Source organism: Melanostigma gelatinosum (assembly GCF_949748355.1).
Source record: "Melanostigma gelatinosum genome assembly, chromosome: 14".
Classification (NCBI taxonomy): domain Eukaryota; kingdom Metazoa; phylum Chordata; class Actinopteri; order Perciformes; family Zoarcidae; genus Melanostigma; species Melanostigma gelatinosum.
The window spans coordinates 3,147,391-3,166,083 of record NC_136647.1 but is presented as its reverse complement, the minus strand read 5'-3'; the positions used below and the strand labels follow the sequence as shown (position 1 = coordinate 3,166,083).

The following is an 18,693-nucleotide window of genomic DNA, read 5'->3' as shown; positions in this document are numbered from 1 at the left end:
CGAGCTTCGGCTGCTTTTCCTTACGGAAGTGTTCGTCACACATGACGGGTTCAACGTCGGAACGTCGGAAAGTTCCTTGAACTGCAATAAAATATAGAAAACGTGCTTTTTCAAAGCAGCCCACAGGCTGTGGGGTTCAGAGGGTGAAGACCACGTGGTTCAAACTTTACAGTAGAGTGAGTGACACGTGGCTCAAGCATGCAATTAATCATGTTTAACATTAAAAGATGTTCATCGAGGTTATCTTCCCATCAGACCCTGGTGGGAAACAGGAGAGAGAATTGGCATTTGCAGGGCGAGGGAATTGAATTGTTGCAGGCATCATCTGGTATCGGGAAATGGGCATCAGATATGGAGTTAATTAGACTCCTCCCAACCAATGCTTTGGTCTCAGTGACTTCTGCCAGAATGCAGTGAACCGTGTTAGTGTCACTGCCGACAGCGGACTGCAACCAGATGAGTGAATTGGCAAATGCTCTGCGGTCCTAATCTCCCACAACCTGAATGGGCTGCAGCTCTTTCTCGTTATGTGGGAAGAGAAAGAGAATGGCTTTATGATGCCACTGAATAGCAAGCTTATTAGAAGCTGATGATTAATAAGTGAAACTAAATATAGTCTCAAAAATGCCACAGTAATCCATCGGCTGTCATATGTCCGCGGTTGTGAATGGCAACCCGCTTTGTCCCCTTTTAGAATGAACACAGATTGAGTGATTTCTAGCTGCAGAGATGAAAAATAAAATCCCTCTCTGACAGAGCTGCACTGCAAGATCCAACAAAAGATGTTGATCAATCGCAGCTGGCAATTACTAATGCTGACATGTTGCCAGCAAATCTGTAGATAGGACATTCTTATCCTTAGGAATTCATAAAAACCGCTTCACAGACATCATGCTTTTAAGGACCAAATTCAAAGATGATTTCCAGTCATCCATCCGTCATGTCTCCCTTCTGGGATCCCTCTATTGTCACAGATGGTCTCGGAGGGTAAAGCTCTGTATTTTGGATCTGAAATATTTTACTCAAATGCACATTACCTCTTCAAAGACGGCTCCCCGGGGGAAGACGCACCACTAAAGGGGAAGAGACGGCTCGTGAATGACGAACAATGGAGGAGTGAGTGGTGCGTCTTCCCGGGGGAACATCTTTGAATTAACTCGGGTGCCGCGTGCACCAGCGTTAGCAGTGAAAGCAGAGATATTCCTAAAATGGGAAGCAATCAGCACTTACGTGACAGATTACATATTTAACCCGCCCCTTTCCCACAGAATGGAATGACTCTCAGAATGAGTCAGTTCCTGTGATTTGGGTGTTTATGTACATGAGGCATCTTCCGTCTGATGGAAATCTTACTCTAATTATTGGTGGAATAAAAAGCCGCTCTAAACACCACTTATAATGATGAACTGTATTCAGGCTGGCAATTCAATTCAAACCACTTTTGCATCCACTGGAAACCCAAGTGATCACGACGTGTAGCACTTGGAACAGCAACATTTGGAAGGTTTCATGAGAAGCCTGTGCTGTAATGAGCAGCGTCAGTCAAATCCATATCATGTACAAATTCAACAAACACAAATCTGTAAAACACACAATGTTCATGGACAGTGCTACAATGCTGTCGGTTGGATCAACGTTATAAGCGGTAACCGCCGTATGAGCGCAGTGCAGAACAGCCAATGGGGCACGCTCACGTGCGCTAACGTGCGCTAATAGCATTCACGGCCAGCGCAGCTATGTCGAAAAAAAAGAAGAAGCTGCGATTACTGCACACAGAGGGCGAGCGACTTCATCCTCTGCTCAGGTAGACATTACTCCCCTACAGCTTTACATTGCAAGTCGTTTTTCACTGCGTATTAATGCTCTGAATATCAAATGTAGCACCTTTAAGATTCTGAATGAAGCTGTTCATGTTCATACAATAATACCAAGGGAGCCCTATTAGAAGAAGACTGGAATGTGAGATATGTGTAATATCGCTGCCTTTAAAAATGTCACATTTACATTTACACGGAATATGCACAGTGTGGTTCTATCTCAGAGCAAAGCTTAGAATATTAATGAGAAGAGGGAACCGACAAGTGAAGGCTGTGAGAACAGTGTGGATTGGTACAGTTGCCTATATCACTCGGTCTTCCCACAAGTTCCCCGCTCATATTGTCCGTCCAGCTGTGTGAATGAACTCGCGCGTGTTGCGTTGTGTGTGTTAGATCTCGATGAAGGAGCACCTGGAGGACAGCCTGCTGGAGTGCACCATGCAGGACCTGCTGCGTTACGACGACTACAACAACGACAGACACCTCAGCCTGCACGAGTTCTACACAGCTTTCCGTGAGTCCTTCATCCTCACTGTCTTCCTCTTCCTCGTCAGAAAACAAAGACACAAAGTGTTTGTCCAAGAGACCATGTCGTCCTGTAAAACGACTGTAAAGATGTAAAACTGTGCAGTCTGCCAATACATTTCTTTAAAACCTAGCTGACGACAAATCGTGCAGTTCAAATGACGTGCTTTTAAAAACTGGAAAAAAAAACCACAGCTTACTGTCGTCACTATATAGAAACCTGCTGACCTCCTGGCCAGTCAGCCTCTCCACAGCAGCCGCCAGGACAAAAGTGTTTCAGCCACGGATAAACTGATAATCGCACAGCGGCCCAGACCCGGCCGTGATTACAGCATCTGGAACGGCCGTAATGGCCTTTGGGTTTCAGACCGAGCGGCGGCTGAGAGCACAGGCAGGTTCCACCTTATCAGGACCAATAATCACATTTCCACCACACATTTCTGCTGTGGCATCGGCATCACAATGTGTTGGACGCCATGGCAGCCTGCTGCAGCTCCTGTTTTGAGGCTCGCTTTTTTTTTTTTTTTCTTTTTTTCTGGTTTTCTTTCACATCTCACATCAAACTGCAGTGAAATAACCTGCATCTGAATCCAAAACGGCGATGAAGTTGATGAATCCCAGCAGTTAGCTGTGGCAGGTGGCCATTTCTAAGGCTCTACGTTCAGCTTGTGTGGGGTCCATCAAGCCTCGCCACTGATTTGGCCTCCTAATGACTGGGTTTAGTGGGAACCGTCCTGCTGTTATTCCGTTACACTCCCGTTACCTTCCAGATGGGCAGTGAGCAGACATCGCATGCTGGCATTTATCTACCAACGGGCCTGCCCGCAGGGCTCCAGGCCGTGCTTGTCAATGCATTTAATGTTTGACAAGCAGTTGAAGAAATGGGCTGGGACCAATAAAACAAGCTATTGATCAGGTGACGCTCAAGGTTAAGTGTTGGGCTGCAGGAAGGCAACGCCAAGAGGGAGTCATTATTTCTGAGTGGCGCATCTGGTGTCCTGGATAATGTTGATGGTGTTGAGTTGTGTGTGTGTGTGTGTGTGTGTGTGTGTGTGTGTGTGTGTTTTCCTGGGACTTTGGGAAGCAGCGCAGCCAGGAATCACAGGTGTGCCGAGCAGGGTGAACATTTACAATATGCTCACAAGCTTAGAAAATAGAAGACTCGTGTGAGAATTGTTCTTTGTTTTGCCTGGTTGATATACGACTGATGAGCCAGTTGTCTGATCTCAGGTGAAACACATTTGAAATCCAAGCTGTATTCATGTTTTGGAGACCCCGTAACCCCAAAAACAGGGGTTAGAAATGTGTTCGGGGATCCTCCTTTGTTGATACTTTCTTTCTGTTCTGCAGCTTTGATGTTAGAATCAAATCCATCTGGCTGCTCCCCAAAAAGAAGACTCCAGCTTCACTGTTACTCCCACAGTGTGGTGTGGATCTGGTCTCTTTGTTGTCTTTGCTTTGTTTAATGTATAAATCCTTGTCGAGCGCACCGCTCTACAAATCTCTGTGTCTTGTTGCCACCCAAATCCATCTTCTATTCTTTATTTGTTTTACCACGAATTTAATGGAGGCGAATTTGCTTGGAGAAGACTCCTGAGATGATTGCATTCTTATCGATTCTTCCTCATATTCTACCTTCAACAAGACCAGCAGATTGTTTTTATGGCCCTTCTTTTGTTGCCCTGCCTCCTTAGTTCCTCTGTTAAGTAGATTTTACTCAAACAGCCATTTCTTGATGCACGAGTATGGATTTATTATTACAATCACAGAATGATGCTAACTGAATCTTACTGATGTAGTCTCTGGCAATCACATTTACCTTTACGTCTCAGGCATTTAGACAGCGCTCTAATCCAATCAGTGCAACCGTGGACCAACGATTCATTCCTACATTATTTTAAAAGTAACCGGCAGTGTGTTGGTAAAGGTTATGGTCACAAAATGATGGGAAGAGATTCATAAATGTTTCTCAAGATCAAATGTATTTGATAGAGAGGAAGTCTCTTTGAAAACGTTGCTTCTTCTACGATTGGCATTTTCTTATTTCATTTCTTATTTCTATCAGTTGCATGTATTAATTCCAAAATGCTACGCTTGCAATATTTAATCAGTGTGTTTAATTAATCCTAAGTATTGAAAAAGTGAGCAGGCTTATTGAGCGGCATCGAAAGCCTGCCGTTATAATACATACGGTCACACAATGTCAGAGCTCCTTTGTGGATCCACGTGTAACACGATGCCCTGCGGCGATGCATCGCGTAGGGCGAGCAGCCTGTTGTAAATGTGCAGTCAGAGTCATCTGTGCTTGACTTTGTAACATCGGCTTTGACACCTTTCTGGAGTTTTGCACGGAACATGTGTTGGTTGAATTAGCTTTTAATAGAACATGTGTCCTCACGGCTGCGAGGTGGAACGTAGAGCAGGGGGGTGGGTCAATCTTACTCATCCAGCTGCTCTGGTATTGTGTTGCGGTGATATCTGTTCGTATCGTTTTTACAAAAGTCAGCTGTTCAAAGGAAACAATTTCAAGACAAATGTCATTACAAACTGGAAAAATATCCGATTGAAAGTTTTATTCCACATATATGAATTCTGCCTGATGTAAAGGTTGACTTGAATGAATGAATGAATGAATGAGGCAGCTAACTTGTTGCTCTCGCTACCGATATCAGCTGCTCTGTTTTAACAATTTTAGACCGGAAAAAAAAGGGGAAGCAGGAAGAAATTCAACGCGGTTTTGTTAAACCCGTCTAAAGATGCAGAGACTTAAACCAAGTAAGAGAAGAAGAGCTACGAGTCCGGAAAGGTCTGCTAGCCGCTAGGCTAATTCACGCGGAGTGAGACGCAACAAGCGTTCAGGAAGCCTTCGAGCTGATGTGTGAAAAGCTTGTTTTTGGGGTAAATTACTGCACACTTGTAACGCACTAGTGAAGGATTTATGTTTTATTTTTGTGAGTGGCTCACACAGATGACGATGCAGCTTTTTATATTGCAGACTGTGATATGTATCTGACTGCTTGTGGTAATTGATGAAATCGTCATGATTGACTCTGGGGCATCAGGCCAGCATGTTGGGAGAGCAGCAGAGGACATGTGGGACAGCAGGAAGATGATGGGATGTTTTAAAGAGAAGAAAGTGAAGTAGAAATGTTCCTGACTTCATCTTTCAGTTCCCTCTTTGTTTGCCATCATCATGGGTTTACATTGGCAAGATTATTTATTTGTTTTCCAGTTTTCTCTTCAATATAAAATGCTTCTTGGAGTATTTCGATGGCTTCGAAACTGATGTCAAGGGTGCGAATGTTCAGATTGATTCATAAAGTTCAATGTATTTGACTCATAGAGATTTACGTGAGCGTGTCACTATACAGCTGTGGACCTTGTTAGTGCATGTTAGCAGATGCGTTGGTTGTTAAGGTGCCACGCAGTGAGCCAGTAGTCCGGCTTTTGATTTAACTGTAGAAAGCACACAGCTGGTGAGCATCTAATTAGGACCAGGCGCGTGTTTGTTCTTGTCCATGTTGTTTCTCCACATGCAGCTCTTCCCTCCCGAGGTTGCTTTGCTTTCCTCCTCCACTGCGAGTCTGTTTGGTTGTAATTGTGGAATCATATGGAGATTCCGGGCGACACTGGCGGGGCCACTCGGCAGGTTTGATTAATCGAGAGTGTGAAGTAGCAAAACTAGTGACGGAAGAGGGGGACGATACGAGGAGGAGGAGAGGGAATGAAATCGAAGAAGTGCTGTTGATACACGTCTGTGCTGAAAGAATGGAGAAGTGCCTCTCTCCAGAGAAATGGCCAGTGGGGGAAACCAGAGAAAGTGGAAACAGGAAAGAAGATGAAATGGTTGTAATTAGTTTTCATCATGTGTGCGTTACCAATGCCTCTGGAACACGCAATAGATGAACTCTACAACCACATCAAAGCATGCATATGCATCTTCATATACAGCATAATACATCGACATATGTTAGTGCATCCCTGTGATCAGTGGGGTGTTCAGAGGCAACTTGTTTCATTGAGTCAATGAACTCATCACTTCCAGACCGGAACATAAGAAGGTTGTTCTGGGTTCATTACCCTCTTGCTAGTTCTTCCCACCACACAGTAACGTTTAGGTGTATTTCTGCTGTTTGTAAGCAGACAGAAGTGAGCAGCAATGCTTCATTGTTGACTGTAAACGGAGAGCGATGGATTGTCTTGCCCTCCCGTGTGGACGGGGCTTGAATGCTCTCTGTCTCTGTAGGCCTTTGGTTCAGCTTAAGAGAAGGAATGAGACGCTTTCTGTATTCAGAAATCCAGACGCCATCACATTTAGTCCAAAATGTGTTCACTGGTGCACATGTCTGCAGTTGTATGTAAAGAGACATGGTTGACATTTCAGCAGCACAAAACATATCACAATTGAAATATTTGGTCTGAATTGAATAACAGCGCAGGTGCTGCTGGTGCAACGGGATGAAGTCAGACTCCCGCTGGGCTCTGTGTCCGTCTTACAGCTTGTGTGTATCCAACGGAGCTCTGAAAGAGTCCCGACGCCTCTGCAGCGAGATGGTATCTGTGTTTGGATGCCTGGCAGCTCCCATCGAGGTTTGATCTTTCATGTTTCTCACGTTTGCCCTTAATCTGCACAAATGATCTCGCTGAGATCAGATTTCAGTGATACATGATGACGCGCGGCGTTCCCTGGCAGTCCAGAGGGTGAGAGACCTCCAGCTAAGCTCTGAACAACAAAGTGACTTTGAACCGGCGGTGTCGGAGGTTCCCTCTGCTCCCACACAATGCCGTCTCCTCCCCTCTGCTCACTGTGGTTTCCTGTCCATCTTATCTCCACCACACTTTCATCTTTTCTCCTTTTTTTCCGTTTTCCTGTTCACTGTTTCCTTTCCTTTGCTCCTGCCCACTCTCCCCTAGCTAGTGACCTATGCCGCTAATTGCCGGCGTGTGTCTTTCTGCCGCTTTTCAAGTGCCATCTCTGACTCTGGGTAATTACCCAGAGTCAGGTAGCCGCAGTAACAGGTAAGAGACTGTTGGAGGCTGTGGTCGCACCTTCCCACGCTGCACTGAGAGAGACACTGATTGTTTACAACATATTGTGTGTGTGATGGGATGTTTTGCCCTTTGTTGTTTAATTAGGGGATACTTGTTCCATGTGATCTCGTTTCTGGGATTGGGCTTGATCTATATTCATCACAGTTGTAATGTCAAATACATTAACAGCATCTTTAACTTCATCTGTTTCCCGTGGACACATTCAGATGGCACATACAGCTACCTGTAAAGCCGAGGCGGTCTGTAGTCGGTTGGGTCAGAGAGCAGAATTGTTTGCGAAGGATTTTTCCTCAGAAAAAGTGAAAAGAGCAACCTTTGTGACCTGTTTCATTGTATGTTCCTCCTTCACTGCGTCTCAAAGTGACGACTTAGATCTTCTCCGTTATCACAACATAAATCTCCGCTGCTACGGAAAAAGCTTTTTGCATCCGTTCAGAGCGGCAAATAAAACGGCTTCCGTCGACAAGATATCGTTTGAAATAATATCAATCAACAGCAATAGAAATTGGAAACATTCCCATTTTATATGCCGATGTAACGGATTATAACTCATAATTGGACAAATGTGTCACAAACTGCTACATCTTCAGCTTTCATCACTCATTTTTTAGCCACTTCCTGTTTAATATTTCTTGCCAGTTTTGCATGATGTACCTCACAAACACACAAGCTGACACAAACACCTTCCAGCCGGTGGTCATCCGGCACGCTGATCGCAATACAACGGGGAGAGAAGCCCAGTGAGTCGTCATGGCAACTGCGGCTGTCGGTTTTAACGTCCGAATCATTTATTTAGCACAACACTTAGCTGATGCAGCTGCAATGCAGCTGCAAAGGAGAGGAGAGGAGAGAGAGGAGGAGAGGAGAGAGAGGAGAGGAGAGGAGGGGAGAGGAGAGGAGAGGAAGAGTGGCAGTGAAGTAAGCCATATGGACTGCGTGCACAATCGGTTATTAGTGATTCGAGCTTTGTGTCGTGAGATAAAGTGTTACAAACACTGCAGTCAGGTGGAAGTGTTTTGTGCGTAGAGGCAGTAAAAGTGGCAACATAAAAGGGACATGCGGACGGCGTCTTATCGAGGCCTTTGATACTCAAAGAAGCAATGATGTACTTTCTGCACCTGAGTGAAGAAAAAGCAAAACAATGAGTGCTCCTCAAAGGGTATCTGGAGACAGCGGGCCATCAATTTATTTTATGATATTATAAATACACACACTTTGCGCAGCATCAGAGGCACTATGAAGCATTCAGTGGAACCCTCAGCGGAGACATCCCAGCTTTGTAAACATCTGCTAGATTAGACGCGTACACAGCAACAGTGAGACAGGAAGACAAAGCGCCGTGCGCTGGGAAAGGTTGGCTGTGTTGCAGGCATTGTTGGAGTCTTGTTAACCTGGGAACTCCATTTGATCCTTTTGAATGTCATTCTTAATGTCTGTAAATGTAATATTGAGCTGGAGCAAGGAGGCCATTAGCCTAGCTTAGCATGGAGATTTGGAAGCAGTTGCAGCCTGGCTCTCTCTAAAGTGAAATATATATATATATATATATAATGGCTTTATATGGCTTTATATGGCTTTCAGTCGAGGGAACCAGAACAATGCTTCCTTTCCGGGTTAGCAGACAAATTACACTGTGATTTCTGCTCAACTGCAAAGCTCGGCTGCTCTTACTGCTCCATTGCATGTGCTCCTTCCTACGAGACTTAAAAACAACAGCTGTTCTCTCAGGGATGTCGAAACACAGTTTAGGAAACGCAGTGAATTCATAAATGCAGTAGATGAGGCAAGTTGGGGGAAAGCCAGTGCACCCAAAATCTAAATGACTACAGCGAGCAAAAGGTATTTAACATCACAGATGGATGATGTATAAAACTGTAACCGTTGCAGAGAAATAAAGAAAAAAGTAATAAGAAGTTCAGTTGAGGTTCCCACTGTGCCATTGCTTGTAACAGAATAGCATTAAAATGATCAGCCGCAAGCAGATTGCAGCCACAGATTGGGTATTAAATTATCCTATAATTTACATTTTAGCAGGTTATTTGAGTATATATATATGTATATATATATATATATATATATATATATATATATTTGTATACTTCCCACAGCTCTTTTATTTAGCTGTACCTGCTTAATCTAAATCAAGCACCTAAATTGGGAAAAATCTCAGCAGGATGTCTTTGTTGAGGAAGAACAAAGAGAGGCGTTAGAGGAATGTTGAACACGGTGCAGTAAAGCGTGCTCGTAATTCATTCGTCATCTGCGGCTCGCGGTAGCGCCGTGATCCGGGCCTTCTGAACGCAGATCGTGTTGTAATGGGGGGGGGGAGAGAATGTCACGGTACATCTGGAACATCATGTACGGCTCATTAAGACGACACGACTTCTCATTGGTGACACGATCGCTGCTCTACCAGATATCTAATATCTCTCATAATTACACATGCTGAATAATCCCATCCAGCACTGCCATTGCCCTGAACTCCATCGATCCATCCTTCTTTCATTTCCACCACTTTAAGTCTCTAATTAGCCACGTAAATCACGCTTTGCAGGCACTCGAGGGGCTTTTGCTTTGACCTATTGCCCTTTCCGACGTTTCCTCTCTGGTCCCCCCCCCCCCCATCTCTTCGCAGCTTTCCTTATTTCTACTTTCGCCCTCCCTTTGCAACTGGCGGGTCCCGAGGGCGGCAAGTGTGTTCCAAAGCGCCATAATTCACAGGCAGCAGCCCCCCAGGCTGTTAGTGGCGCAGCATGTGGCCTACTTTTATCTCTCTCCTCGAACTCCCTCTCTGGCGAGGAAATAATTCATTATCATGCCTCCATTAATTTGCTCTTTCTCCTGCCTCTTTAGTGTAACCCCCCTCCCTTTTCTCCCTTTCTTTTTTTTCAATTTCAAACAAGTGTGTGCTGTATGGATGCGTGTGTGTGTGTGTGTGTGTGTGTGTGTGTGTGTGTGTGTGTGCTCGAATGGGAGTGGTACTCATCCTCCTTTTTTCTCCTCTCATCTCCTCAGCGAGATCCCCTCCAGCATCATGAAGAAAAAGGTTTTCTTCAATCGAAAACAAAGTACGGAATATAGCAGCAGATTCATAGAAGAAGAAAAAAAACTCCATGAGTACCACCACATAATCCGTGAGGGCTGGATAACCTGAGCTTCAGGTACTCTGCTGTTGCAATATTCCTGTGCGAGAAAAGTAAGAAGCACATCCCCCAGATGCACTCAGGTTGTTTTCTTCGGGCAAACATCTGCTCTGTGTAAATCACCAGCCAGTTGGTCCAGCTGGCTTGACGACAGTGATACGGTTGTGTTTTAATAAGAGTCGTGTTCTCGTCTGTTTGTACGGTGGAACTGATCAGAGAGATCTTATGAAGGGATGAGAGAACGTGGAGCCGGATAAAGGAGAGAAAGAATGAGAGTACGAGGGAGTAGATGGATCCCAGCTGAAACGCTTGTTTCGGGAAAGGGCGAGGGCCAAAAGTGTGGAGAAAGGAGACGGACGGAGAGGATTTTGGAGAGCAGGTGATGCATAATTACAGGCTTCCGGCGGGGTGCAGAGCTGTGGCGAGGCAGCAGGGTGAGGAGCAATCAGGGACTTTGAGGAAGAGAAGGAGGCTGGAGCGGGACGAGAGGAGGAAACAAGATGTGGGAAATACACCGTGCGTAGGTTCGGGCAGCAGAAAAGGTTGTGTGGGGAAGATGTGGAGGGTATTCATGAGAGATGACAAGGAGAAAGGAAGGCTGGAGGGAACCGAAGATCACATACTCATCTTTTTGCAGTTTTTACCCTTATTTGGGGCAACAGTAACTCAGTGAAGACAGTGAATGAGTCATTGTTCCTCTCAACTCCCCGAGTAAGACCTGTCAGGTTGTACTTCAGGAGCACTCGGAGACGCCGTACAAGAGTTTGGCAGCATCGGGCCGTTTGAAGGAGTGAATTTTGTGGAATTAAGTACGCTGTTGCACTCCAAACAAGCGAGCACGCCTCCTCAGTCATGTTTGTCTTGAACACCAAGGGTCCAGATGCAATAAAGGGAAGCCAACAATTTATATTTGCATCTGTGGCGCACTGCAGGTATCCAAGCGTGTCATTTTTTTTGTAAGGAGATAAATCCACAAAAGACAGCTGTGCAGCACGACCGGACGGGACAAACGGCACCAAAACACAACAAAACCGCAGAAAAACCAAATCTCACTGAATCTCACGTACGTATATTCTCAGTCATTGAGGCGGCTCAGGTGTGCGTACGATCCTTTGTGCTTGAGTTGGAGGAGATTTAATGGACAAACTAAAGGAGACCCGACAGATTAGTTCACCGTTACGGAGACGCGCTTCTTACAGTTGCCCTACAGTAGGCCTGAGCCTTTTAGAGTCACTCCTTTCAGCCAATATCATTTCGCCGCTTTCAAAGAATTTCCAAAGCCAGAGTGTTTTATTTTTGTTCAGTAGACCTTGAAAGTGCAGCTTTGACAGCTCCAGAAAGCTGAACCAGTCACAGATGTTGAGGCGCAGGTGCGTGTGATCGAGAGGAGGTGATGATGGAGGAGCAGGTAATCCCAAATCTCTCAAGTCTTTATTCTCGGGGGTGAGGTCTGATGCTGCGGCTCGGCTCAATGCTCCCAGCAGAGTGTTAGTGTTTCTCAATGCCTCCCGTGGCAACAGCAGTCTGAAACAACATGCGCTGAGCTGGCTTGAGGGTTAAAGCTCAGAGGCTGTTTGTGTACCGAGGCGATGCAGTATGTTTTGTGTTGTTTTGAGTCCCAGCTACAAGCTACAAACGTAAAAAAAAATAGAATCCTCCAAAACCTTCAGAGGCTTTTCAGTTTGATGCCTGGATGTCATAAATACAGTCAGGATAGCAGACTGGTAGCGAGGAAGAGGCACATACATCTCTCAATAAATAGAACTATAATAGAATAGATCATGGAATGCCGTGAGGCGAGACGGAATGAAATCTAATGATGGTCGACGTCTTGAGATAACTGTTACAGCTTTTTGCCTTCGCGCATTTCTGTGAGTCGAGAGACACAAGAGTACTATTGAGGGTTGCATTTACCCAAATCTCCCACAGTTAACTCAAATATTATTATACACATTTAATGATTAACAGGCCAAAATAATTCAGCGCTCTCCAGCATCCTGTGAACTGATGTCCAAATCAGAACTCATGAATCATGAAAACACTGAGCCGACAAAAGAAGAACACGCAGGTGGAACAAAAGATGACGAAACGAATGTAAGGGGGCAGCGTTGACTCATGTTTATCCCAATTTAAACAACAATATTACTCTGCTTGTTTAAAATAACACAGATGAAAGCTCCCCCATGAATTCTGATGAGTTGGTTTTGATTAATTACCAAACCTACGAACACCTAATGACACAATGCAGGTTACTGGGAAGCACAATTGAAACGATTGCCTGCATACATCGCCGCTTGTTGTTTCCTGTGAATGAAGTGTGTGTTGCGACGCCTTGCTGCATCTTTCTAGTTGCATCTTTCTAGTTGCATCTTTCTAGTTGCATCTTTCTAGCTGCAACTTTCTAGTTGCATCTTTCTAGTTGCATCTTTCTAGTTGCATCTTTCTAGCTGCATCTTTCTAGTTGCATCTTTCTAGCTGCATCTTTCTAGTTGCATCTTTCTAGTTACATCTTTCTAGTTGCATCTTTCTAGTTGCATCTTTCTAGTTGCATCTTTCTAGTTGCATCTTTCTAGTTGCATCTTTCTAGCTGCATCTTTCTAGCTGCATCTTTCTAGTTGCATCTTTCTAGTTGCATCTTTCTAGTTGCATCTTTCTAGTTGCATCTTTCTAGTTGCATCTTTCTAGTTGCATCTTTCTAGTTGCATCTTTCTAGTTGCATCTTTCTAGTTGCATCTTTCTAGCTGCATCTTTCTAGTTGCATCTTTCTAGCTGCATCTTTCTAGCTGCATCTTTCTAGTTGCATCTTTCTAGCTGCATCTTTCTAGTTGCATCTTTCTAGTTGCATCTTTCTAGCTGCATCTTTCTAGTTGCATCTTTCTAGTTGCATCTTTCTAGTTGCATCTTTCTAGCTGCATCTTTCTAGCTGCATCTTTCTAGTTGCATCTTTCTAGTTGCATCTTTCTAGTTGCATCTTTCTAGTTGCATCTTTCTAGCTGCATCTTTCTAGTTGCATCTTTCTAGTTGCATCTTTCTAGTTGCATTGTTTATTGTCTGGTGAAGGTCTAAGCTGCTTCTTTAGTACATTTTGTGTCTGCGGCATTTGGGTGCAAGACTTTTTTCCCCACATTGAGGCAGAAAAGAGCCTTTTGGCCTCACACCATAGAGAAGAGGCAGAAAGTGAACAGACGTGTCCAATACCTCCTCGTTTACGTCTCCTAATGGACTGCGATCACAGCCTCGGCTCAGCTTCTATCACGTTGCCATTTTGCAGCATTGCAGAGTTGTTGGACAGGAAATACGCCTTTTGGTAAAAAATTGGGCACACTTGCATTGTTAGTGTGCCAGCCAGCGTGTGACTAACATGAGCATAATCCTATCTTCTGTGAACACACAGGTCACATGTCACTTGAGGTTGAATCCGTATTGAAAGAGTCCAGCTCTCACTTCCAGCTGACAGTCCGCCCTCCAGCGTGTGTGCTGCCTTTATATTGTTTCATCATTAAGATGCAGCAATTTAGCCTCAAACTTTCAGAATTATTTTCAAAACCCTTGTCATGCTTGGAGGGTCCATAATAATGTACTAGTGTGGTGTATGCATATTGTAGACAAACTTTATTCCCCCATAATTCATCGCACAGTGGGGAGAGAGAGCGGCAGAGAGAGGGAGTACTCCGGGGGAAATTATGGAGCAATTAATCAACTTCATCAACTCATCAGCAGCTTTTTACAAACCCTGTTAGTTGTTTTCATGGTGCCTGCTTCGTTCACTTTTCTGCTCATTAACCAGCCCACATTTTACCAAGATGTGAAAGAAAGGAGCGAAGACATTTCATACTGGTCAATTGACAGCGTGAGAGTGTGAACAGACAACAACTTATAGCTCATTATGACGATTCCATACAAATGTCCAGGAGATGAAATGAAGAAGCGATGACATTTGGACAGACGTGGAAGTAAAGTGCAACACGACTGGTTTGTGGAGGCATGCAACCGTGAACCGTCATTCACATTGTGTCTCTGCGTTGGTGTTGTGTCAGCATGTGAGACACCGTGGTGCTGTGGCTGTTTGTATGATCGAGGTACCGAGCGCACACTGTGCTGGAGCTGCAGCACATTTCACTGTTTTGAAGCGGCAGCAACCTAAGAGGTGTTTTTAAGCAATTCAGCTGCAATTTACATGCATGCAACCCACTTAGAATTATTCTACATTCATATTCTTAAAATGTATTTAACTGAACTCACAGATGGTGATGTACAGTGTATCCCTCCACTTATATTCTTCCGTACTTTTATTCAGTGACCTTGCTACAGTACCAAAGCCTCAACTCTGCGCCTCGCAGATACTGTGAATACTTTTTAAAAACAGCTCAAAACCCTCCAAACACCTTTTTAGGCTGGCGTTTGAGTAAAAACCCATGTCCTAGACCTGCTCTTAAAATATGTTTTACATTTTTATTTTATTTTTTTATTTTTTTCTCTGTGTATGTAATTTATTGACCCTAGGGTCACATTGTGTTTTTTTATGCTTTTAAATTTCTGCTCTGTTAAGCACTTTGTGATGTTATGTGAAAAGCGCTCGATAAATAAATTTCACTCTTCTTTAAGAACCACTGGAATTCAATGTGGAACATTTGCCATGGACAGCCGAGCTTCTGTGCTCCACAGAAAGGCTGCTTGGTGATCTTAAAAGTCTGGTAATAAGTGCAATGATAGTCCAATGACAGATAAGTGTTTTTAATGTGTCACGCTGCAACACAGCACTCATTAGTTGGGACTATGACGCTGTCAATGTACGAACACAACACATAACTTTGCTCCAGTGGGCACATAAAAGAGGAACAATGCCTCTCTGCTTCCTTTGTGTCTGTAGATGTAGTTCATTAGCTCCTGTTTTTGTCTCACATTGACCTCTCTCTTTCTCTGTGAAGAAAATAAACATAACCTTTCTAAATTGTACCGTAACAAATCAAATCAACAGTATCTGGTGTTTCGCTCTCACCGCTTCAGCACTCTGAACCTCAGAGTCCGTTGACCTCTTTACCCTCGGAGTGTTTCACCGGGATACAAACAGCCCTCACGAGAGACAATGATCGGCCGTTCTATTCATCTGTGCCGCAGCTGGAATCAGACTGTTGTTGTTTCGTACATGTCTGCATCAGAATATGTGCATGGATCCGTATTCTTAGTTGCTGACATTAAAACACAAACAATCCTGTGCGGATGCATCCGCCCACACGCACACACACACACGCACACACACACACACACACACACACACACACACACAGCTCTCAGGACGTCTCGTTGTGCATTCTGCTTCTGTCGAGGCTGACCCTGAGGTCAGGTCAAGCTGTGGCTCCTGCAGTGCAGAGTTCTGCTGCAGGCCACTAATCTCTCTTACCCTCCTCCTCCCCAAGGCCGAGAGGGCTTTGAAACGAGAAGGACCACTTAGCAAACAATGTCAGAAAAAGCCTCCGCCGTGTACAGTAGGACGCAAAGCTGGGGAGAGAGGGAGGGGGGGAGGGGAGAGAGGGAGGGGAGAGAGGGAGGGTGGGGAGGGAGGGGGGGTGCTTATTTTGTTTCCATAAAGATGAAAGATTATCCAGATTGTCGGAGATCTTATGCTGCCATCAGATGAGAGTACGGAGACAATGAATTGGATCTCATCCGGCCAACTGAAGGATGGGAGATTAGCTCCACACTCAGCTTGTTTCCATTAAGCCTCTCACAGCAAGCTGACTTTTTTGCCCTTTGAGACTTAAAATGTCAGTTTAATCAAACCAAAGGGTGTGAAGATAACATTTCATCCAAGCGCGTCTCAATGCTGCATTTTGACTCTTCTTCTTCTCTCATTTTTTCAGACTGTGTACTTTTAAATGGATGCTGAAACAGACATTGAAGTTATACAAGACACTTCATGTTTTTGCCTGCAAGTGAATACCAATGTTCACTCGGTGCTCTATTCATCGTGTTTCATACAGAACACTGGGTCCACCACCTCATGTGAGACACTGACATGTATTAGTTTGGCGCTCTAACACCCAATCCCCAAAAGCTCGACGTCAGATTGATTCCTCAGATATTTTAAAGATTGTTACCGTTAACAATGGAAGTCAAAGCTGACTGGTTTTGTCTTGTTCTGATAGATATTTGTTTTACAGTAGCAGGCATGTTGTGGAGACATTCCTCGCTGTGTGACATGCTTCGAAGCCAACATCGGTTTATCTTTCCTTTCACTCTGTGCTGCTTGGCATTAAATGGACTTTGCAGAAAAGGTTCATGATTCAATTTCAAATGAAAATCATGCTGAATGTACAGTAAGAAGATAGAAGTCAGTATTTGCGGAGTTTAGAGGTCTAACACTTGAAGGTAAACATGTGTGCGAACCCTCCAGACGGACAATTCATCTGTTCATTTTCCCGACAGATCCCTCCTGCCCTCAGGGACGGAATGACACAGTAAAGGGTGTTCTGCCCTGTCGTCACCCAACTGATGCGGTTCATCATTGAGCCTTGTCCTCTGTCAAATTCACTGTCACCTTGCATTGAGCTCGGGCGCTTAGCAGCAACACCCTCCTCACAAAACACGCTCTGTTTTCAGCAGCCTGTTCCTGCCAAATTGGTCGTTAAGTAATTCGGGGGAGACAATTATTCCGTTTAAAAAGCCGGAGAAGCCAGCAGTTCCAGGACGACTGCGGCAGGATTATGTTTCTTTATAAGGCGTTTGCAACAGCTTTTAAATTTGTGTTTGTGTGTTTAAATTTAAACCTGTGATTTTCCAGGAGATGGGAGTGTAATTTGCCTGTCCGTCGTGTCGCACTGTGTTCTGTTCTGGGGATTGATAGAAGTTGTTTTTCATAAAGCAAGAGGTAGCAATTTGTTCAAATCATCGTGCACTCAGCATGAAGTAAAAACTATTATTTTAATTCAGTGGCAGAACAGCTCAAGTGGTTCTTATCGACTTCTAACCCACACAAAACCCTCGTTGTTTTCACAGGTAAGGATCCAGAGTGTGTGTTGCCCCTGATCAGGTCTGAGGTGTTTAATATTGAGTATCTGACGAGACGGAGTCCCAATCAGATTGATCTGTTTTCATTGAGCTACCTCGTACGACTTCATGTGAAAATAAATAGACTGATTGAATGACAAGTCATGTACTCCATTTTCTCGCTGAGTGGAATTCTAACGTTAGTATTGTTTTATTTGTGTTAGCACCTTAGCACAACCCCAACAACAGGATGGATGGATGGATGGGTGGATGGATGGATGGATGGATGGGTGGATGGATGGATGGGTGGGTGGATGGATGGATGGATGGATGGATGGGTGGATGGATGGGTGGATGGATGGATGGATGGGTGGATGGGTGGGTGGGTGGATGGATGGATGGGTGGATGGGTGGGTGGATGGATGGGTGGGTGGATGGATGGATGGATGGGTGGATGGATGGATGGATGGGTGGGTGGGTGGATGGATGGGTGGATGGATGGGTGGATGGATGGATGGGTGGGTGGATGGATGGGTGGATGGGTGGATGGGTGGGTGGGTGGATGGATGGGTGGATGGGTGGATGGATGGATGGGTGGATGGATGGATGGATGGATGGGTGGATGGGTGGATGGATGGATGGATGGATGGATGGGTGGATGGATGGATGGATGGGTGGATGGATGGGTGGGTGGATGGGTGGGTGGGTGGATGGATGGGTGGATGGATGGATGGATGGATGGATGGGTGGGTGGATGGGTGGATGGGTGGGTGGATGGGTGGGTGGATGGATGGGTGGATGGATGGGTGGATGGATGGATGGATGGATGGGTGGGTGGATGGATGGGTGGATGGGTGGGTGGATGGATGGATGGATGGGTGGATGGATGGGTGGATGGATGGATGGGTGGATGGGTGGGTGGGTGGATGGGTGGATGGATGGGTGGATGGGTGGATGGGTGGATGGATGGATGGATGGATGGGTGGGTGGGTGGATGGATGGGTGGATGGGTGGGTGGATGGGTGGGTGGATGGATGGGTGGATGGGTGGATGGGTGGATGGATGGATGGGTGGATGGGTGGATGGATGGATGGATGGGTGGATGGATGGATGGATGGATGGATGGGTGGGTGGATGGATGGGTGGGTGGATGGGTGGGTGGGTGGGTG

At 45.2% G+C, this 18,693-nt stretch overlaps 1 protein-coding gene across 1 annotated transcript in view; it reads left to right on the top strand.

Annotated features, from left to right (window-relative positions):
* Positions 1-18,693, top strand: part of fstl4 (follistatin-like 4) — a gene marked incomplete at both ends in the record, with an annotated part of 145,465 nt that overhangs the window by 96,082 nt on the left and 30,690 nt on the right. The window contains one exon of the mRNA XM_079283103.1: positions 2,211-2,331. Coding sequence (XP_079139229.1) covers positions 2,211-2,331 — 121 coding nt within the window. The remainder of the gene's footprint in view (positions 1-2,210; positions 2,332-18,693) is intronic.